This window comes from Bubalus bubalis, chromosome 15 (genome assembly GCF_019923935.1).
Source record: "Bubalus bubalis isolate 160015118507 breed Murrah chromosome 15, NDDB_SH_1, whole genome shotgun sequence".
Lineage (NCBI taxonomy): Eukaryota > Metazoa > Chordata > Mammalia > Artiodactyla > Bovidae > Bubalus > Bubalus bubalis.
In genome coordinates, this window is record NC_059171.1 from 25,626,474 (window position 1) to 25,650,878 (window position 24,405).

General features: G+C 38.2%; 1 protein-coding gene across 3 annotated transcripts in view; it reads right to left on the reverse strand.

Moving 5' to 3' along the window:
- Nucleotides 1-16,946: 16,946 nt before the first annotated feature.
- The window catches only part of RSPO2 (R-spondin 2), a 173,409-nt gene continuing 165,950 nt past the window's right edge, over nucleotides 16,947-24,405 (reverse strand). For 2 of the 3 annotated variants that reach the window (XM_044928621.2, XM_025265177.3), the window contains one exon: nucleotides 16,947-18,815. In XM_044928621.2, coding sequence (XP_044784556.1) covers nucleotides 18,700-18,815 — 116 coding nt within the window. In that variant the 3' untranslated portion in view covers nucleotides 16,947-18,699. The other variant, XM_044928618.2, reaches the window with a different exon arrangement.

Sequence of the window (24,405 nt, forward strand, 5' to 3'; positions counted from 1 at the left end):
ATATCCTGTTGCATAGGGGAAGAAACCTAGGGGACATATTCTGTTCTTTTATCCCATGTTCCTCCTGACTACCCTCTAGCAACTTCTCCCTTTGGTCTATACTTTGATCATGCTGACCCTTTCGCACCTCAAGACCTTTGCACCTCAAGACACTGGTTGTTTCCAGTGACTGGGCTACTTCTTTCCCAGATCGGCATACACCCAGGGTCCAGGCTTCATGCCAGAGTCCACCTATTGAGAGAGATCTTCCTTGACACTTCTGCCATTATCACATAATCCGTTCTGTTGTCCATAGTAGAAGAGCACAGGAGAACACAGTCTAAAAATCATTGAGCAGCCAAAATGAATAAGCCGGAAAATAGGGGCACTACAATCAGTCTATAAGATTTCAGTTTTAAAAAGACATGGCATATTCTGTTTTCACAGGCTAATATGGTAAATGAAGCCAAACTCTAATGAAAAGAAAAGGCACTAAGATAATGGGGGAATACAATTTAAGAATTATAGACCCTAGAAGTATAAATAAGCCAATATGTGTAATCAAATAATCATTTTGAAAAGTGTCTTTTGCTGTGTCTAAAATGAGTCCACTTCTATAAGAACAAAGAGTACACCACTGACACCTGTTACAAAAGAAAGATGGGGAGGTCTTGATGTTGAAGGGACAGAAGATAAAGTATAGATATGATTCTCTAAACAGAACACAAGGGCTCCACTATGCTACAAAATAGTTGCCACAATGAAGTTATAAAGGAGAGAACTTAGAACAAATAATTTTGCTTTTTGAGTTTTTACTTCAGGTTTGGGCCGGAAATATACTAAGAGTCTATGGCCAGTAAGAAATAAAACTGGAATTGGAGTGAGATATCAAGAGTGGAAATATCAATTCTGTACTAATCGCCATACACGGGGTGGTTTTAAAGTGGCATATGCATTCAATGCATTTATTGGATGCCTCCAGAGGCAGAGTGTGAAGAGCTGAGGCAGAGTTAGAGGCAGCCTCTCAAAGAGTTTGCAAAGGGAGTCCACGAGCCAACAAGTTATCTTCTGTATCAAGGATTCAGGATAGTCCTGGACCAACAAGTGTCAACAAACCCAGCCTGCGGCTAAATCCAGTCTCCCACTTATTTTTATATAACTGGTGAGCTAACAATTTTACATTTTTTTAAATGGGTGGAAAAAAATCAGAGGGAGAGTAATATATCAGGACATGTGAAAACTGAAATTCATATGTATTTGTACATAAAATTTTATTGCACTACAGCCATAGCCATTTGTTTATATATTGTCTTAAGGCTTGCTTTGTGCTACAAGAGCACAGGATTGAGTAGTTGTGACTGAGACATGTGGCTTGTAAAATCTAAAATATTAAATCTCTGGCCCTTTACAGAAAAAAATCTGATAACCTCTCTTCTCCAAAACAGACATAGGGAGGAAGGGTTGTGGTCGAATTTTATATTGATAACTAAAGTAGGAGGGAGAAAGGGAACTGGTAGGAAAGAATTAGAGTTGGATGTGCACCCAGACAGTATGCTGCCACGGAAGCTAAGGTTATAAAACCCATGGAGGAGAGAGCTGGTTAAGACACTAGAGAACTTCAGAACACCAGCAAGGGGCCACTGCTGAGTTACTTAAAGGGGGATATGCATTGCTTCAAGTATAAGTGACTATGTGCCAAGGAGTATATGAAGCCACAGGACCCAATAAGCATGAAACATCATCTTGGAACATGATTTCACTCCAGGTTTGTTGGGGGGTGGGGGAACGCTAAAGGCTGGGGGAGTGGCTTTATGTATAAACATTTTACTGAGTAGAATGCAAAATTTGTATGATGTTTCATGTTAAAATTTTTATGTTGCATAAATAATTTGTATATTTAAATCAGAATGCTGAAACACTTCAAATTTTAAATAAATCGGCTCCATGTTAAAATCCTGGAATTGTAAATTCACTTTTCTCTGTCTTTAAGGGTACTTTCATGGGAAGGTTTGAAAAACAGGACATGGAATACTCCAGAGGGTATTTCTGAGAGACAGCAGTTGCCACCATCTAAGGCTTTAAGTTGACCTGGAAATCAAAAATATTATACCTCCAAAAGGTTATGACTCCTCTGTCAACTCCAATCTATTGGTAGTGTTTCCTTGGAAGAGCTTTGCTGGGAGGGATTCTGAGACTTGTGTTTAGTTCAGCAGTGTTTAGATTAGCAATGTGTTCCAATGCTGGATAGGTGATCCATGGCAGTTTGCTTTAATGATTCACCATAGATTAATATGAGAATCTATTATCTTTGACACACTTTTCATACTGTTTTACTGCTTAATCAGAATTACATTAAGCATCTACTTTCAAAGCCAGAGTTGCCCTTATGTCTCTGCCTTCATGATTCAGGGGTATCAACAAACATGACAAGCATATCCAAGTTTACCATAAAAGAACCCTTGAAAATTTTACAGTAACTATCATCCGAGTCCATTCTTAATCCCCACAAAATACATAAGAAAATTAAAAAGACACTATATTCCATGTGAAAATTTTAAATATTTTATTATACAAGGATAGGATAGCATTTGAGAGGCTAGCAGAATAAATGTATTAATACAAAAATAAATGAAAAGTTGAGTGAAGTTGGGGCAAGAATATTTAGGATAAAAATGGGAAAGTTTAGAAGAGAGACAAAGAGGATCAAACAGGCTTAAGTGAAGAGGTAGGGAGAAATTCAAGAGATGTTTCTGATGTGGACTCATTAGAATCTAGTAGCAGATTTGATGTATAGAACAATGATAGTAAACAGTGAATACAAGAGTCTTAGCTTAACCAACTAGGTATGTAAAAACATTAATTATTAAATGGGGAAAGCAGGAAGAGGAATTGATTGGGAAGGTGGGTAAACCAGTGATTATGCCATACCATCACAAAGAACTACATTATCCAGGGTCCCTGGTTTCCAAGCAAGATAAGACAGGTGCTGTTGGAAGACTGGAAGTGACTGTAGGGAGAAGCTAGGGTATTTCTTAGTCTCTCACTTTGCTTCAGGCAGCATTTCTCCTGGTGACTGGAATCTTTTCCAAGATTTCACTTCCTATTAGACAAGCTCTGTCTGGTTCCAGCTTCCCTAGTGGCCATAGCTCTAGCCTCAGCTACAACTCTAGCTCTAGCTGGGTGGCCTTGCCTTCTGGATTTTGGAAACTCCAACTCATCCTGTTACCCCTCTTGATAGTGGCTTTCTGCTGTTGCTAATCTGGTTATCTTGTCATCCCAATTTTAGTTTCTCATCTCCTTCATCACTGGTATAAGCAATTCCCAATATTAAATTTCCTGTTTGAAATATCTAGACTGTTTTTTTTCCCTTAACTGAAACCTAAATGATAAAGTAATAAATTCAGTTCTAGAAATATTGAGCTTCAGATAAGTATGGGGCCCCCTGGTAAAGATATTTAGTGGAGGCTTGGAAATAGTTAACAAAGCCCTGGAGACAGAGATAACAGACCTACAAGCCAACAACTGCAGGTGGTAGTTACAGCCATAAGGTTTGATTTCCCAGGTGGAATGAGGAGGTGGAAAGATTAAACCAAAAGGATTAAGCAGTGGGCTAACCCCTGAAAAGTCAATATTTTTTCATTTAAATCAGGAAAGAACTGAAGACTGAAAAGGAGTAACCAGAGAAGTAGAAACCCAGGTTAGGAATGTCACAGAAGCCAAATGAGAAACAAAAGTCCTCAAGGAAAGGGCCCAGTTGAGTCAAAATTGGTGAAAATAGCAGATAGAACACATTAAAGGATTGAGGCAAATAAAGCAAATATTTTCCTTTGTGTCTAGCAAAGGGACTGTATCGCTATATCTGTCAGAACAATTATAATACAGTGGCGGAAAGAAACAAGATTATGAGTTAAGACACAAATGAGAATAGGAAGAGGTTAAACACGTCAAGGAACGTAGGCTACTTTTTCAGGATCCTGAATGATGAAGACCTTGAAAGAAAGAATACCTTAAGTTGGAGGGAGAGGAAGGCCTGCAGCTATGAAAGGAGTGGATACTGAAGGTCTCACTGAAGAGGAGATGGGTCAGGAGTAGAAGTAGAATGGTTATCCCTTTTGAAATAAGGAGGATAATATGGGTGGTCAACATGTTCAAAGTTACTAAGCCTGCTTTTTCTAACATGGTATTATCAAGTAGTATCCATCATGCACAGATTTCTCTAAAATGAATGGAAGTACCATTCACGTTTGCTCTCCTACTCATAGCTCCCCTCTAAATCAACAACAAAAAAGTAGTCCGTTGAAAGAATCATGATCATTTTTATATATAAATCACACCCTTAAGGTTGAGTGTTAACTCTTCTCCAAATGTTTCCACCAAGACATGAAAATTCCACATTTAAAATGGGTGATATGAGCATCATGAGAAAGAACAGATATATTCATAAAATTGGCTTTCCTAAGTGCTAATCTGTCAAACTTTTTTCTCTTGTGATGAGGTCATTTAAGATTTACTTTCTTAGCAACTTTCAAATATGCAATTTTTTTTGCGATACAAATTTATTAACTACAGTCACCATACTGTACATTACATCCCATGACTTATTTTATAAATGGAAGTCTATTGCTTTTGACTTCCTTCACCCATTTCACCCATCCCCCACTCACATTTGTTTTTTTTTTAACTGAAATATAGTTGATGTAAAATTATGCAAGTTACAGGTATCAGATCAGATCAGATCAGATGAGTCACTCAGTCGTGTCTGATTCTTTGTGACCCCATGAATCACAGCACGCCAGGCCTCCCTGTCCATCAACAACTCCTGGAGTTCACTGAGACTCACGTCCATCGAGTCAGTGATGCCATCCAGCCATCTCATCCTCTGTCGTCCCCTTCTCCTCTTGCCCCCAATCCCTTCCAGCATCAGAGTCTTTTCCAATGAGTCAACTCTTTGCATGAGGTGGCCAACGTACTGGAGTTTCAGCTTCAGCATCATTCCTTCCAAAGACATCCCAGGGCTGATCTCCTTCAGAATGGACTGGTTGGATCTCCTTGCAGTCCAAGGGACTCTCAAGAGTCTTCTCCAACACCACAGGTCAAAAGCATCAATTCTTTGGCGCTCAGCCTTCTTCACAGTCCAACTCTCACATCCATACATGACCACTGGAAAAACCATAGCCTTGACTAGACAGACCTTTGTTGGCAAAGTAATGTCTCTGCTTTTGAATATGCTATCTAGGTTGGTCATAACTTTCCTTCCAAGGAGTAAGTGTCTTTTAATTTCATGGCTGCAGTCACCATCTACAGTGATTTTGGAGCCCAGAAAAATAAAGTCTGACACTGTTTCCCCATCTATCTCCCATGAAGTGATGGGACTGGATGCCATGATCTTCGTTTTCTGAATGTTGAGCTTTAAGCCAACTTTTTCACTCTCCACTTTCACTTTCATCAAGAGGCTTTTGAGTTCCTTTTTCACTTTCTGCATAATGGTGGTGTCATCTGCATATCTGAGGTTATTGATATTTCTCCCGGCAATCTTGATTCCAGCTTGTGTTTCTTCCAGTCCAGCGTTTCTCATGATGTACTCTGCATATAAGTTAAATAAGCAGGGTGACAATATACAGCCTTGACGTACTCCTTTTCCTATTTGGAACCAGTCTGTTGTTCCATGTCCACTTCTAACTGTTGCTTGCTAACCTGCATACATATTTCTCAAGCGGCAGATCAGGTGTTCTGGTATTCCCATCTCTTTCAGAATTTTCCACAGTTGATTGTGATCCACATAGTCAAAGCCTTTGGAATAGTCAATAAAGCAGAAATAGATGCTTTTCTGGAACTCTCTTGCTTTTTCCATGATCCAGCGGATGTTGGCAATTTGATCTCTGGTTCCTCTGCCTTTTCTAAAACCAGCTTGAACATCAGGAAGTTCATGGTTCACATATTGCTGAAGCCTGGCTTGGAGAATTTTGAGCATTACTTTACTAGCGTGTGAGATGAGTGCAATTGTGTGGTAGTTAGAGCATTCTTTGGCATTGCCTTTCTTTGGGATTGGAATGAAAACTGACCTTTTCCAGTCCTGTGGCCACTGCTGAGTTTTCCAAATGTGCTGGCATATTGAGTGCAGCACTTTCACAGCGTCATCTTTCAGGATTTGGAATAGCTCAACTGGAATTCCATCACCTCCACTAGCTTTGTTCGTAGTGATGCTTTCTAAGGCCCACTTGACTTCACATTCCAGGATGTCTGGCTCTAGGTCAGTGATCACAACGTCGTGATTATCTGGGTCGTGAAGATCTTTTTTGTACAGTTCTTCTGTGTATTCTTGCCATATCTTCTTAATGTCTTCTGCTTCTGTTAGGTCCATACCATTTCTGTCCTTTATCGAGCCCATCTCTGCATGAATTATTTCTTTGGTATCTCTGATTTTCTTCAAGAGATCTCTAGTCTTTCCCATTCTGTTGTTTTCCTCTATTTCTTTGCATTGATAGCTGAAGGCTTTCTTGTCTCTCCTTGCTATTCTTTGGAACTCTGCATTCAGATGTTTATATCTTTCCTTTTCTCCTTTGCTTTTCACTTCTCTTCTTTTCACAGCTATTTGTAAGGCCTCCCCACACGGCCATTTTGCTTTTTTGTATTTCTTTTCCATGGGGATAGTCTTTTTTTTTTTTTTTTTAAACTTTACATAATTGTATTAGTTTTGCCAAATATCAAAATGAATCCGCCACAGGTATACATGTGTTCCCCATCCTGAACCCTCTTCCCTCCTCCCTCCCCATACCATCCCTCTGGGTCGTCCCAGTGCACTAGCCCCAAGCATCCAGTATCGTGCATCGAACCTGGGCTGGCAACTCGTTTCTTACATGATATTTTACATGTTTCAATGCCATTCTCCCAAATCTTCCCACCCTCTCCCTCTCCCACAGAGTCCATAAGACTGTTCTATACATCAGTGTCTCTTTTGCTGTCTCGTACAACTGGGTTATTATTACCATCTTTCTAAATTCCATATATATGCATTAGTATACTGTATTGGTGTTTTTCCTTCTGGCTTACTTCACTCTGTATAATAGGCTCCAGTTTCATCCACCTCATTAGAACTGATTCAAAAAAATTCCAACATATGGAGGCTGAACAACACGCTGCTGAATAACCAACAAATCACAGAAGAAATCAAAAAAGAAATCAAAATTTGCATAGAAACGAATGAAAATGAAAACACAACAACCCAAAACCTGTGGGACACGGTAAAAGCAGTCCTAAGGGGAAAGTTCATAGCAATACAGGCACACCTCAAGAAACAAGAAAAAAGTCAAATAAATAAAGTAACTCTACACCTAAAGCACCTAGAAAAGGAAGAAATGAAGAACCCCAGGGTTAGTAGAAGGAAAGAAATCTTAAAAATTAGAGCAGAAATAAATGCAAAAGAAACAAAAGAGACCATAGCAAAAATCAACAAAACCAAAAGCTGGTTCTTTGAAAGGATAAATAAAATTGACAAACCATTAGCCAGACTCATCAAGAAACAATGGGGATAGTCTTGATCCCTGTCTCCTGTACAATGTCACGAACCTCATTCTGTAGTTCATCAGGCAGTCTATCTATCAGATCTAGGCCTTTAAATCTATTTCTCACTTCCACTGTATAATCGTAAGGGATTTGACTTAGGTCATACCTGAATGGTCTAGTGGTTTTCCCTACTTTCTTCAATTTAAGTCTGAATTTGGCAATAAGGAGTTCATGATCTGAGCCACAGTCAGCTCCTGGTCTTGTTTTTGCTGACTGTATAGAGCTTCTCTATCTTTGGCTGCAAAGAATACAATCAATCTGATTTCGGTGTTGACCATCTGGTGATGTCCATATATAGTCTTCTCTTGTGTTGTTGGAAGAGGGTGTTTGTTATGACCAGTGCATTTTCTTGGCAAAACTCTATTAGTCTTTGCCCTGCTTCATTCCGTATTCCAAGGCCAAATTTGCCTGTTACTCCAGGTGTTTCTTGACTTCCTACTTTTGCATTCCAGTCCCCTGTAATGAAAAGGACATCTGTTTTGGGTGTTAGTTCTAAAAGGTCTTGTTGGTCTTCATAGAACCGTTCAACTTCAGCTTCTTCAGCATTACTGGTTGGGGCATAGACTTGGATTACTGTGATATTGAATGGTTTGCCTTGGAAACGAACAGAGATCATTTTGTCGTTTTTGAGATTGCATCCAAGTACTGCATTTCGGACTCTTTTGTTGACCATGATGGCTACTCCATTTCTTCTGAGGGATTCCTGCCCGCAGTAGTAGATAAAATGGTCATCCGAGTTAAATTACATTCCAGTCCATTTCAGTTCGCTGATTCCTAGAATGTCGACATTCACTCTTGCCATCTCTTGTTTGACCACTTCCAATTTGCCTTGATTCATGGACTTGACATTCCAGGTTCCTATGTAATATTGCTCTTTACAGCATCGGACCTTGCTTCTATCACCAGTCACATCCACAGCTGGGTTTTCTTTTTGCTTTGGCTCCATCCCTTCATTCTTTCTGGAGTTATTTCTCCACTGATCTCCAGTAGCATATTGGGCACCTACTGACCTGGGGAGTTTCTCTTTCAGTATCCTATCATTTTGCCTTTTCATACTGTTCATGGGGTTCTCAAGGCAAGAATACTGAAGTGGTTGGCAAACCACTTCAGTTACAGGTATACAATATAGTAATTCACATTTTAAAATTTATACTCATTTATATTTATCAAATATTGGCTATATGTCCTATGTTGTGCAATCTATCCTTGTAGATTATTTTACACATAATAGTTTTTACCTCTTATCGCCTACCCTATTATGCCTCTCACCTCCTCACTCTCCCAACTGTACCCACTGATTTGTTCTCTATATCTGTGAGTCTGCTTCTTTATGTTCACTAGTTGTATTTTTTAGATTCAGCAAATTAGGGAAACTCAGCAGTGGCCTCAGGGCTGCAAAAGGTGAGTTTTCATTCCAATCCCAAAGAATAGCAATGCCAAAGAATGCTCAAACTACTGCACAATTGCACTCATCTCACATGCTAGCAAAGTAATGCTCTAACTTCTCTAAGCCAGGCTTCAACAGTATGTGAACTGTGAACTTTCAGATGTTCAAGCTGGATTTAGCAAAGGCAGAGGAACCAAAGATCAAATTGCCAACATCTGCTGGATCATTGAAAAAGCAAGAGAGGTCCAGAAAAACTTCTGCTTTATTGACTATGCCAAAGCCTTTGACTGTGTAGATCACAACAAACTGGAAACTTCTTCAAGAGATGGTAATACCAGACCACCTGACTGGCCTCTTGAGAAATCTGTATGCAGGTCAGGAAGCAACAGTTAGAACTGGACATGGAACAACAGACTGGTTCCAAACATGGAAAGGAGTACGTCAAGGCTGTATATTGCCACCCTGCTTATTTAACTTACATGCAGAATACATCATGAAAATGCTGGACTGGATGAAGCACAAGCTGGAATCAAGATTGCTGAGAGAAACATCAATAACCTCAGATATGCAATGACACCACCCTTATGGCAGAAAGTGAAGAAGAACTAAAGAGCCTCTTGATGAAAGTGAAAGAGGAGAGTGAAAATGTTGGCTTAAAACTCAATGTTCAGAAAACTAAGATCATGACATCCAGTCCCATCACTTCATGGCAAATAGATGGGGAAACAGTGGAAACAGTGTCAGACTTTATTTTTGGGGGGCTCCAAAATCACTGCAGATGGTGACTGCATCCATGAAATTAAAAGATGCTTACTCCTTGGAAAAAAAGTTATGACCAACATAGACAAAATATTCAGAAGCAGAGACATTACTTTGCCAACAAAGGTCCATCTAGTCAAAGCTATCTTTTTTCCAGTAGTCATATATGGACATGAGAGTTGGACTATAAAGAAAGCTGAGCACCAAAGAATTGATGCTTTTGAACTGTGGTGTTGGAGAAGATTCTTGAGAATCCCATGGACTGCAAGGAGATCCAACCAGTCCATCCTAAAGGAAATCAGTCCTGAATGTTCACTGATGCTGAATATGAGTGATGCTGAAGCTGAAACTCCAATACTTTGGCCACCTGATGCAAAGAACTGACTCATTTGAAAAGACCCTGATGCTGGGAAAGATTGAAGGCAGATGGAGAAGGGGATGACGGAGGATGAAATGTTTGGCTGGCATCACCGCCTCAATGGACATGAGTTTGAGTAAACTCCGGGAGGTGGTGATAGACAGGGAGGCCTAGCATGCTGCAGTCCATGGGGTCACAGAGTCAGACACGACTGAGTGACTGAACTGAACTGATGAACATTGGGGTGGATGTATCTTTTCAAATGACAGTTTTCAAATATATACCCAGGAGTGGAGCTGGTGGGTCATACGGTAGTTCTATTTTTAGTTTTTTTGAGGAACATCTATACTATTTTTCACAGTAGCTGCACCAATTTACATTCCCACCAATAATGCATGAGGGTTCCGTCTTCTCCACATCCTCACCACCATTGTGTTCTTTTAGATGCCAGCCATTCTGACAGGTGTGAAGTGATAACTCATTATGCTTCTGATTTGCTTTTCCTTGATGATTAGTGACGTTAATCATCATGTGCTTGTTAGCTATCTGCATTTCTTCTTTAAAAAAAAAAATGTCTATTCAGGTCTTCTGCCCATTTTACAACTTGAGATTTTTTTTATGATGTGTTGTATGAGCTATTTATATATTTTGGCTATTAACCCTTTATTGGTCACTTAATTTGCAAATAGTTTCTCCCTTTTGGTAGGTTGTCTTTTCATTTTATCAATAATTTCCTTTGCTGTGCAAAAGTTTTTAAGTTTAATTAGGCCTTGGACTGCAAGGAGATCCAACCAGTCCACTCTAAAGGAGATCAGCCCTGGGTGTTCTTTGGAAGGAATGATGCTAAAGCTGAAACTCCAGTACTTTGGCCACCTCATGCGAAGAGTTGACTCATTGGAAAAGACCCTGATGCTGGGAGGGATTGGGGGCAGGAGGAGAAGGGGATGACAGAGGATGAGATGGCTGGATGGCATCACCGACTCGATGGACGTGAGTCTCAGTGAACTCCAGGAGTTGGTGATGGACAGGGAGGCCTGGTGTGCTGTGGTTCATGGGGTTGCAAAGAGTTCGACATAACTGAGCGACTGAACTGAACTGAACTGAAGGTCCCATTTGTTTATTTTTGCTTTTATTTCATTTAGGACATTATTTTGCTTTTATTTCCTTTAGGAAATTATCCTGAAGCTTTAGGAATCAGATACAAGAACATATTGCTACGATTTATGTCAAATAGTGTTTTGCCTGTGTTTTTCTCTAAAGGTTTTATGGTTTCTGGTCTTAAATTTAGTTCTTTAATTCATTCTGTGCTTATTTTTTGTATATGGTGTTAGAGGATGTTCTAATTCCATTCTTCTACATGTAGCTGTCCATCTTTCCCAGCATCACTTGAAGATACTGTCTTTCTACCAGGTATGTTCTTGCCTGCCTTGTCCCAAATTGGCCAGAAGTCTGTGTGTTTATTTCTAGGCTCTCTATTCTATTCCATTTTTTTAATTTTTTTTTAATTTTTATTTTTTTAATTTATTTATTTTAGTTGGAGGCTAATTACTTTACAATATCGTAGTGGTTTTTGCCATACATCGATATGAATCAGCCATGGGTTTACATGTGTTCTCCATCCTGAACCCCCCTCCCACCTCCCTCCCCATCCCATCCCTCCGGGTCATCCCAGTGCACCAGCCCTGAGCACCCTGTCTCATGCATCGAACCTGGACTGGTGATCTGTTTCATGTATGATAATATACATGTTTAAGGGCTATTCTCTCAGATCATCCCACCCTCACCTTCTCCCACAGAATCCAAAAGACTGTTCTATACATCTGTCTTGCTGTCTCACATATAGGGTTATTGTTACCATCTTTCTAAATTCCATATATATGTGTTAGTATACTGTATTGGTGTTTTTCTTCCTGGCTTACTTCACTCTGTATAATAGGCTCCAGTTTCATCCACCTCATTAGAACTGATTCAAATGGATTCTTTTTAATGGCTGAGTAATATTCCATTGTGTATATGTACCACAGCTTTCTTATCCATTCATCTGCTGATGGACATCTAGGTTGCTTCCATGTCCTGGCTATTATAAACAGTGCTGATATGAACATGGGGGTACATGTGTCTCTTTCAATTCTGGTTTCCTTGGTGTGTACACCCAGCAGTGGGATTGCTGGGTCATATGGCAGTTCTATTCCCAGTTTTTAAAGGAATCCCCATACTGTTCTCCATAGTGGCTGTACTAGTTTGCATTCCCACCAACAGTGTAAGAGGGTTCCCTTTTCTCCACACGCTCTCCAGCATTTATTGTTCATAGATTTTTGGATAGCAGCCACTCTGACCTGTGTGAGATGGTACCTCATTGTGGTTTTGATTTGCACTTCTCTGATAATGAGTGATGTTGAGCATCTTTTCATGTGTTTGTTAGCCATCTGTATGTCTTCTTTATGTCTATTTAGTTCTTTGGCCCATTTTTTGATTGGGTCATTTATTTTTCTGGAATTGAGCTTTAAGAATTGCTTGTATATTTTTGAGATTAATTTTTGTCAGTTGCTTCATTTGCTATTATTTTCTCCGCTTCTGAAGGCTGTCTTTTCACTTTGCTTATAGTCTCCTTCATTGTGCAAAAGCTTTTAATTAGGTCCAATTTGTGTATTTTTGCTTTTATTTCCTTTACTCTGGGAGGTGGGTCATAGAGGATCCTGCTATGATTTATGTCCAAGAGTGTTTTGCCTATGTTTTCCTCTAGGAGTTTTATAGTTTCTGGTCTTATGTTTAGATCTTTAATCCATTTTGAGTTTATTTTGGTGTATGGTGTTAGAAAGTGTTCTAGCTTCATTCTTTTACAAGTGGTTGACCAGTTTCCCCAGCACCACTTGTTAAAAAGATTGTCTTTTCTCCATTGTATATTCTTGCCTCCTTTGTCAAAGATCAGGTGTCCATAGGTGCATGGATTTATTGCTGGACTTTCTATTTTGTTCCATTGATCTATATTTCTGTGTTAGTGCCAGTACCATACTGTCTTGATGACTGTAGCTTTGTAGTAGAGCCTGAAGTCAGGCAGGTTGATTCCTCCTGTTCCATTCTTCTTTCTCAAGATTGCTTTGGCTATTCAAGGTTTTTTGTATTTCCATACAAATTGTGAAATTATTTGTTCTAGTTCTATGAAAAATACCATTGGTAGCTTGATAGGGATTGCGTTGAATCTATAGATTGCTTTGGGTAGTATTCTCATTTTCACTATATTGATTCTTCCAATCCATGAACATGGCATATTTCTCCATCTATTTGTGTCCTCTTTGATTTCTTTCATCAGTGTTTTATAGTTTTCTATATATAAGTCTTTTGTTTCTTTAGGTCAATATATTCTTAAGTATTTTATTCTTTTCATTGCAATGGTGAATGGAATTGTTTCCTTAATTTCTCTTTCTGTTTTCTCATTGTTAGTGTATAGGAATGCATGGGTTTTCTGTGTGTTAATTTTATATCCAGAAACTTTACTATATTCATTGATTAGCTCTAGTAATTTTCTGGTGGAGTCTTTAGGGTTTTCTATGTAGAGGATCATGTCATCTGCAAACAGTGAGAGTTTTACTTCTTCTTTTCCAGTCTGGATTCCTTTTATTTCTTTTTCTGCTCTGATTGCCGTGGCCAAAACTTCCAAAACTATGCTGAATAGTAGTGGTGAGAGTGGGCACCCTTGTCTTGTTCCTGACTTTAGGGGAAATGCTTTCAATTTTTCACCATTGAGGGTAATGTTTGCTGTGGGTCTGTCATATATAGCTTTTATTATGTTGAGGTATGTTCCTTCTATTTCTGCTTTCTGGAGAGTTTTTATCATAAATGGAAGTTAAATTTTGTCAAAGGCTTTCTCTGCATCTATTGAGATAAGCATATGGTTTTTATTTTTCAATTTGTTAATGTGGTGTATTACATTGGTTGATTTGTGGATATTAAAGAATCCTTGCATTCCTGGGATAAAGCCCACTTGGTCATGATGTATGATCTTTTTAATATGCTGTTGGATTCCGTTTGCTAGAGTTTTGTTAAAGATTTTTGCATCTATACTCATCAGTGATATTGGCCTGTAGTTTTCTTTTTTGGTGGCATCTTTGTCTGGTTTTGGTATTAGGGTGATGGTGGCCTCATAGAATGAGTGTGGAAGTTTACCTTCTTATGCAATTTTCTGGAAGAGTTTGAGTAAGATAAGTGTTAGCTCTTCTCTAAATTTTTGGTAGAATTCAGCTGTGAAGCCATCTGGTCCTGGGCTTTTGTTTGCTGAAAGATTTCTGATTACAATTTCAATGTCCGTGCTTGTGATGGGTCTGTTAAGATCTTCTATTTCTTCCTGGTTCAGTTTTGGCAAGTTATACTTTTCTAAGAATTTGTCCATTTCTTCCAAGTTGTCCATTTTTTGGGCATATAGTTGCTGATAGTAGTCTCTTATGATCCTTTGTATTTCTGTGTTGTCTGTTGTGATTTCTCCATTTTCATTTCTAATTTTGTTGATTTGATTCTTCTGTTTTTGTTTTTGTGTTTTTTTTAATGAGTCTGGCTAATGGTTTGTCAATTTTATTTATCTTCTCAAAGAACCAGCTTTTAGCTTTGTTGATTTTTGCTATGGTCTCTTTTGTTTCTTTTGCATTTATTTCTGCCCTAATTTTTAAGATTTTTTTCCTTCTACTTTCCCTGGGGTTCTTCATTTCTTCCTTTTCTAGTTGCTTTAGGTGTAGAGTTAGGTTATTTATTTGACTTTTTTCTTGTTTCTTGAGGTAAGCCTGTATTGCTATGAACCTTCCCCTTAGCACTGCTTTTATAGTGTCCCATAGGTTTTGGATTGTTGTGTTTTCATTTTCATTCGTTTCTATGCATATTCTGATTTATTTTTTGATTTCTTCTATGATTTGTTGGTTATTCAGAAGCATGTTGTTTAGCCTCCATATGTTGGAATTTTTAATAGTTTTTTTCCTGTAATTGAGATCTAATCTTACTGCATTGTGGTCAGAAAAGATGATTGGAATGATTTCAGTTTTTTTTAAATTTACCAAGGCTAGATTTATGGCCCAGGATGTGATCTACCCTGGAGAAGGTTCCATGTGCACTTGAGAAAAAGGTGAAATTCATTGTTTTGGGGTGAAATGTCCTATAGATATCAATTAGGTCTAGCTGGTCCATTGTGTCATTTAAAATTTGTGTTTCCTTGTTAACTTTCTGTTTAGTTGATCTATCCATAGGTATGAGTGGGGTATTAAAGTCTCCCACTGTTATTGCGTTATTGTTAATTTCCCCTTTCATACTTGTTAGCATTCTCCTTACATATGTGGTGCCATGTTGGGTGCATATATATTTATAATGATCTGTGTGTCTGTTTTTGTGCCAGTACTGTACTGGATTTAATTAGTAGCTTTGTCGTATATAGTCTGAAGTCAGAATGGGATTCCTCCAGCTCTGTTCTTTCTCAGGATTTTTTTTGCCTATTTACAGTCTCTTGTGTGCCATGAAAATCTTAAAAATCGCCCTAGTTTTTGTAAAAAATACCATTGCTATTTTGATAGGGATTGGAAAGGAAGAAGTAAACTGTTACTCTTTGCAGATGACATAAGAGTATACATAGAAAAATCCCAAAGATGCCACCAAAAAACTATTAGAGCCCAAAGAATTCAATAAAGTTGCAGGATCCAAAATTAATGTACAGAAATATACCGCATTTTATACACTAACAATGAACTACCAGAAAGAGAAGTTAACCTCCAATTTAAAGTAAATTAAAAAACAACACAAAACAAAATAGAAGTTAAGTGAACAATCTCATTTACCATCACATCAAAAAGAATAAAATATAAAGGAATATACCTACCCAAGGAGGCAAAAGACCTATAATCAGAAAATTATAAGACACTGATGAAAAAAATTGAAGACAACATAAGCCGATGGAAAGGTAGTTTTCTTGGATTGAAAGAAAAATGGCCATACTACTGAAGGCAACCTACAATGCAGTGCAATCCCTATCAAAATACCACTCAAGCTTCTTAACTGAGAAAGTTGTAGTTCCATATTTTACTTCTACAGATGCTAAGATACCTGAAAATACTAAGAAAAGCAGTTTCACATGTTCTATTTATATACACTGTACGAAGTATAGGAATGGTATAGCCACTTGTGGAAAACCACCAGATCTTCTTTGTATAATTACCCTGAAGCTGTGCACTACCCTGTAGTCAGTCTCTCTCTCTCTCTCTCTCTCTCTCTCTCTCTCTCTCTCTCTGAGTGCATGCATGCAGTTTGCTTATAACTAGAGGCTTAAAAATCAAGTAGCTTTAATCAATTCCTATAAAAGTTTGAGCAAAGAATATCCAGACATCAAAAATAGTTTGAAGGGAATGGATATTTTCATAAATATATTCTATTTGGTTGATAAGGAAGATAATTTGGGGAATAAATAGCCAAAGACACAGGTAATAAGAGTAGCAGGTAACTTGTGTATTGCTTAGTCTACACCATGCTGTACTGACCATACCTTACACAGTTTACCTTAAGACACAACCTTACACAGTAGGTAATACTATTACCTCCATTTTACAGATGACAAAACTGAGGCCTATTAAGACAGGTTCTTCCAGGTTACTTCAGAGTCCAGGTTACTTCAGAGTCCAAATTAGACCTCAGGCAGTGTGGCTTTAAAATCCCCACTCTTAATCACTCTGCATGCATGCTAAGTCTCTTCAGTCATGTCCAACTCCATTGCTGCAATGCAATTTATAGCTAAACTAATCTCCTCGATATACTTACAAACACAGGTTTTAAAAAGTTGCTTCTTTTTAAAGACCACTATTTGGGGGTACAGTTGCTAAAATATTGCTTTTCCCCCTAAATGTATCTCTAAAGAAAAGAATAACTCCACAAAAATAATTTTGAATTTTTTTAATGCACAAAAAGAACATCCCAAAAACAGAACAAGTATTGATTTATTAACGATGAAGCACTATATAAAGAAGCCCCCTCCCCACTTAGTAAATAGGAATATAGTCTAAATAGATGTGAAAGGAGGTGAACACTTTAGGATTAAATGCAAACCCTAAAGTTGTATACAACATTCATATATGGCTTATCTCATAGCAATATTATTTTCATAATGATGTACATGACATTTATACTTATTGGTAAGATGCTTTTGACTCAAAAGTTAAACAAAAATGCAAAGAGGTAGTTTAGCCAATGCAAGGTGAGAAAAAAGGCTTTTACCTTGCTTTGTTTTTTCCCTCAAAAAAATCTTCCACCATTCCTTTTGGTTCTAAGAAGCATCATTATCAAAACCCTCTAAGAACTGATACCCCCTAGTGGACAATGGTGTTTTTGGAAACAACTACTCTGAAAGTCACCTGGGAAGTTTCCGCAGGGTTCCTCTCTCAGTCTTGAATCAGAAATTCTGGCTTAAAGGGGCCCTGTTAAGATCTGACCAGTAATTGTAGGAATTCATCGTGTTTTCTCCTCCAATTCTATGCATGGTCTCATGAGGTGGTCATTTCTACACTGACCCAAGAATATTGGTAGGTGCTCTGTCATTGCAAGTCAGGAATTGCTTTAAATAAAAACTATACATATTGAAGTTTGAAAGTAAAAACTTGAAAAATTCTCTAGCTGGCCTGTGAAACTGCATGAGTAGTAGTATAAGTAACTGCATATAATTGCTCATGCAGTTGTGTTTCATAAAGTCATCACATCTTAGACTCAAAGGCAGTTTTTGGCTTCTGACCTCCAGATGCCTCATGCTTTAGCTATGGTGAGGAGTGGGGAAGGTCTATTGATACTCAAATTCTCTGACAAGGGTCATTTGATCCTATGTACAAACTAGCTTATCCTATCTTTACAATGAGAAATAAGCCCACAAAGAGAAGTTTCAAGGGGCAGCAAAACATTCAACAATTTGCAAAACTAGAACAGTCATTTACGGGACGATGGTTAGGAACCACTAGAAACGGGAGACATAACATTAATTGGGTATGACTTGTTACACAGAAAAAAGCATAAATATACAGTAAATAAGAGGTTTATATGCAGCCCCAGCAGGGTATGTACACATCCGAGCTGCTGTGAAACTGAGCAGGAATTCCTGCCGCTAAGAGCAGTCTCCGGACACAACAGTTGGAAGGTAACAGATGCTGAGAACAACGTGTGGTAACACTAGGCAGATATCCACATACACTGATCCTTGAAAATGCACAGCGTGGGAAACACAGGTCACAAGTGAAACAGCACTTTGCCTGCCAAGGGTCGTCCTTCCATAAATATGCACAAGTCAGTTCTCCAGTTGGGGGGTGGGGGGTCTGCAGCCTTGCACCTCCGGGCGGGCAGCCCCTCCACCTCGGGGCACACAGGGAACCCAGTCACATGCTCTGCACTCACTCCTGCTGCCCTGGCTGCAGGTTGCAATCACCCACCTTCACAGTCTCCCGATGCAAATCAAAGCATAAATAACACAGAGCTCACGCTTGTGGCTCCTCCTTTCACAAGGTTACTGGGAACAGCTACTGGTCAGAGCAGCACAAATGCCACCACTATTCCGGGAGTGGAGAGTAGCTGTGTGCACTTTTGCAAAAAACACCACCCCCTGCCCTCCACCCAAAACAAAACCAAACCTCCACCCTCTGTGTCTTTTATTTTACTGGTTAGCTCTGTCTGTAGCTAGAAAGACACTGTGTTGCTCCTGGGCTCTTTCTATCAGCTTCCTCTTCTTTTTCTTGTTCTTTTTCTCCTTTGCTTTTGGAGTTCTCTTCCCTACAAAAACCGGAAGAGAAAGAAATGAAGACATGTCAGAAAAGGCTCTTGCTCTCGGAAAGAAAACACAAAACATTAAGAGTTTTACACAAAGCCCATCTGGAAAACATCACCTATGGAAAAAGCAGCCTCAAAGAGAAAATTGTTCACATTAATTTTGACGGAATAATAATAATTTACTAAATTGGATATGCTGTCTCAGAGACTGATCTTCCCGTTACAGGGAACTGGCATATTTAAAAACCTCCCAGTGGCCTGATCAGTCTTGCAAATATCATTCTGCCACAAAAATTCCATTTATCCCCTCCTCCTTTTAACAATGCTTCCCTGTACTAGACATCTTTACATCTTTCTACTGCTCCACATGTCAGTGGGTCAAAAGAAAATAAGCATTTATCTACAGTAAATATACCAGAAGTTTCAAACACCCCTCTCCCTGCCCCAAGGGAGAAAAAAATGTCTAGCTTTTAACATTATTCCCTCACTGTTCTCCAAAGGCCAATATTTGAAATGACATATGTGGAATACCTCTTTATTTTCTATAAAAATTCATGAGGACATCATTTATTATGTGGTTTATGGCTTTTTATATAAATCCTCCTAACCAAGGTATTCTTACTGAGAGCAAGAAAAATGCTCGTTTCTGAGAAACTAGCAGGGGTGTGTCTTACTACCAAAAAACAATCACACCCCGTTATTCCTGTTTCTCCTCTTCACCTTAGCCACTAGGAAGCCCAGACCACAGCTAAATAGTTGAGGTTTTCCTCCATCAGGAGTTTGAGGATGCAGTTTTCCCTTGGTCTCTACTGTATTTGACTTCTTCCACTTTGTGGTTACCATTTCCAGTCTTCATAAGGTCTCAACATTTCTTTGCAAGTATGTCTACATAGAACTGTGAGAAAAAAGAATAAGGAACATAGATGTTTGCTTTAGGTCCTTTGCCCTCTTTGGGTTCTAAGCACATAGGAATCATGGGACTTTTAGAACAGGAAAGAGCTTGAAAGTTCATCTGCACTTGTAGTTTGGTACTGTACACCTTCAGTACAGGAAGGTTCTTCCTCACAGAGTGAAAAGAATCCTCCTGTCAGCTCTTCTTCCTCTTCTACCTGTCCCTACTTCCAATTTTATCATGTAGTTGCACAAAACATAAGCTTCTCTTCCTGTGAGGTATAGCTATTCGGTACCACAAATAGAACATTCCATTCTAATCCATGATCTCCATTCTTCCTACATCTAAGAAATCCAATATTCCTGAGATCCTTTTATTACACAGACATAGCTGGTCAGCTTTTCAATCCAGACAGTGGAGAAGGTGGCTGATGACACGACATGGAAAATAAACAGACCAGAGGTTAGGATGATAGATACGTGCTGTAGGAAACTAGAGTCATCCAAGATTAAAGGAGGTCATGGGACTTTTAAGTGAGGAAGGTGGTTCTCATTTCTCCTCTTTCTGATCAGAAATGGTCTGTTTTGTTTGAGAATGGAAAATAGTCTCACTCATGAGATGCTGGCACCTGGTAGGCACATAGTTGGTATTCAATAAGTACAACTTTGCTGAGTTAAACTTTTTATCACGAGAACAAAGATAGGATGCTACAGTAAAATAATAAGAATATAAGGGTACCCTCATATTAAATTATAAAGGTCCTTGAAGTTAACTTCTGGTTCTCATTAAATTCTAGCATTAATGTTATAATGGCATTTTGCCATCTTTAAATGTAGTTAATCCTACCCAATGAAACTTTAGTGGATGGCTTCATTAATCAAAGAAACTGTAAAGTTACAACTATTTAGTAACACTGTATCTAATGATGAGACTCACCTAATGAGGGCAGAGAAATACTTAAAATAAAATAGCATATTTTAAAAGACGCTCCACTTATAAAGTTTTATGAAGGTTTTCTTAGTTCTATGTTCTCTCTCAAAAAAATATTTTGTTAAAAAAATTCACTGCTGACTATCATTTAAAAATTCAGTCCATTTCTGTTTCATTTATTTAAAGGCTGGAATTTCTTTTAGAATCAAAACAAAATTAAATGAAAAAATATTTATGCAAACATTCCTAGATTTTAAAATTTGTTAAGATATATGCTGAATATACATCAAATAAAACTTCACAATCACCATTTCAATTCTTCATATAAATTATGTAGTTGAATGTTAAATGTTCCCTACTTTCACTAACAGCAAATCCATGCTTAATGACTGAAAAGAGAAGGTTAGTTTCATGTCACTTACCTAATGTATGATTGTGATGTAACTGTAAGTGCCAAGTGGTTTTTGTGTTTGCTGGCTGATGGAACACTGTGTGGTAGGGAAGTTATTCAGTATCTGCATAAGGCAGTTCATATTGTGGCAGAAAATTCAGAAATGCTTCTGAACACTTAGTTTATATGATTGTATGATTATCCCACTGGTAATAAGTTATATGGTACTGGTTCCAACTAGAGATGTTTTGGGAGATTTTATTACAACCCTAAAATTTGCCTTAGATCTCTCTCTTAAATGACATCTCTGTGCTATTGGTTCATTGCTTGGTTTTGTTTTTGGTCAGCCCTATTTCTCATGTAGGATATATTGCAAACGCCAAAGGCTTAAAGCTGGTTAGCCAAGATTTGACCATGCTGCTGCTGCTAAGTCGCTTCAGTCGTGTCCGACTCTGTGCGACCCCCATAGACGGCAGCCCACCAGGCTCCCTGTCCCTGGGATTCTCCAGGCAAGAACACTGGAGTGGGTTGCCATTTCCTTCTCCAATGCATGAAAGTGAAAAGTGAAAGTGAAGTCGGTCAGTTGTGTCGGACTCTTAGTGACCCCATGGACTGCAGCCCATCAGACTCCTCCGTCCATGGGATTTTCCAGCCAAGAGTACTGGAGTGGGGTGCCATAGCCTTCTCCAGATTTGACCACGGACAGTCCTAAATGAACTGAAAACATTTTGTGGTCCATAGTAGGTTGTTTTGACTTTAAGCCAACTCTGAGTAATAAACTATTAAAACATAACCTACCATTAGGTATGAAATGGGTCTTGCACACATTTTCTGAACTCTACTAAGATTTTCAGATATAAAGAATTGGGAAGATTAAGCCTAATAATATATATATATATATATTTGAAGGTAAGTTATATTGGACATGTGAGCTTGTTAATTCATTTCCACTTAAGTTCTCAACATCTGTGACTATGAAATTAGACTAAGAGAATGACTTCTGTACCTTCAGATTATTTCACATTATCAAGCACATTCACCCTGAACATTTAAGGGCAAATATGATGCCAGTCACCCAAAGAGTAACTCAACTCGTGAACCAAACTTTCTTAGTTCACAAGAGAAAATGTTCTGCCCAAGATGAGCAGAAAAGGTTTGAGTTTTATGAGGAGATTGTCAGCCTTCAGGTATGTTCAACTCCAGTGAAAAATTCTGCATATCCTGGGTACTTCAGAGTGGCCTTAAGTCACTATTAGAAGAATCTCTTCAAGATCAGGCAGAATTTGATCTACAGAGCAAATATTAACAGCCCTGTTATGTAAATGCAAGAAGATGACTGGCCCAGATATTACAATTTTTAAGGAAAACATTGCATTTCATAGAGAAAGGCCCCTCTGAGAGGAAAGAAACCCAGTAGGTAGGCAGTCTTGTAACTGAGTTGTCTAGTAACACATTATGGCTGTGACTTTCAGTTTCTACATTTATAAAATGAAGATACTACAACCATCTTTCTCCTCAAAGCTTATGAGGCATTATGTAAAAAGGTTGCATCCCTAGGATGAAAAGATGTGTAAAATATCACGAGCGAGACGTGATTATCATCGAAATGAACAAAGTTAGAAGGATGCTATCAAAGCTACACTAACCAACATAATGACATTGACTTGCACACATGTGGAAATGGTCCAACAGGATAACCTATCAACTCTTCTACAGAAAAAAAGTGAGCAGTCCCTTATGGAAATACTCGTAACATCTAGCTGTAGATTGCTGCTATTAGAATCAGAAATAGGATAGATGATTTTGAACCAAGGTATCAGTCAGAGTCACAAATTACATGAAGCTGTGAAAATATCGGCTCCACTGCCAATCAAACATGAATTTCATTCTTTCATAAGCTCCCTAATTCAAGGAAGGTCTTCAAATGATTTTTCCTCTTACTAGATTTAGCTACGAGTCTTTTCATCATTGGAACAATGGTTCTTGTACATACATCATAACATACAAAGGCTGTCTAGGATTTGCATCTTGATTACTAAGTGCTTTGAGAAAGATTTCCTTATGGTAAATACAATACAAAAAAATTGAAAAATAAATTCAGTAGCTGTGACTATGGAAAAAGATAAAAGCTTCTCTCTGTAGACACACATGTACACACACAACAGAACAAAGTAAGCCACATCATGCAAATGTAATTGACCATAATTACCATTGTTATAGCCACAACTATGATGAAGAGGCTAATCACCTGAAACCAGTACCAATTTTTACTAAATTTTAATGATAAGTCTGTGATGTTGACTGGAACCTGGGCTTCACTGTATTTATGAAATTCACTATGGGGACTTGGGAGTCACCTCCAGTGATCCTTCAAAGCAGCTGAAACTGAGGACTAGAAGTCTGTAACTACTGACTCAATGAATCTTAGACTTCAGATGGGGTGCTGGATGCATAACATAAGGTTGCTTCAACATCTAAAGCCACAAGGCCTGAGATGTAGACAACAAACAGAAATTGGGTTATTTCTCTTTTTTTGTATGAGCAACTTTAGTTTGCCCAATAGCAAACTAAAGAAACTGAGATTTATTTATTTAAGAGTGATTGATAATTCTCTGGAAAAGTGCCAGCTGCTTCCTGAAATACTTTAAAAGCTAAAAATAAACAGACAAAAGACAAATGTAATTCATAAAGGAAGTAAAATAGCTATTAAGTATATTTCAAGAATCAAATCTCATAATTAAAACCTCCAACTAGGATGAGTTGTCACTGCAAAAATTCTTAAAATATGTGAAAGCTAGTGAGACTGTGATAAGATAGGCATCAGGATGCATTATGAGAATATAAAATTGATACAGCCTTTTTGAAAAGCCATCTGGCAATGTGTCAAAAGCATTAAAAATATTCTTAACTTTTGACTTATATCTAGAAATCTATCTTAGGAAAGTGACCTAAAGTTGGACAGATATATACACGTAAGAGATGTTTACTATTATTCTAGAAAAACTGCAAATTACCTAAATGTCCTACTATAATTTTTCATGACTTTTTTATGATTACAGAAATAATAGTTTGTTTTCAGCTATGAATTGAAGTTTTTTGTATTTTAAGGCCATGACAAATTTATTCCTAGGAGTACTAGTATAACTTGTCCCTAAAACTTATCATAATGAGTATAAGGAAAAGCTGTCATTCAAAAGCATTCATACTGTGGTGGTAAGCATGTTCCTCAGTAGGGGCATCAGTCACAAAAGTATCTAAGCTGTGAAACCTTAAGAACTACTACCTAAATATTTTAGACATTAAGCTCACAAACCTTTTTTTTATCTAGAAAGGAGTCCAAAGAGGCAAATATGATGAACATGACTGGGACCTACCCCTCT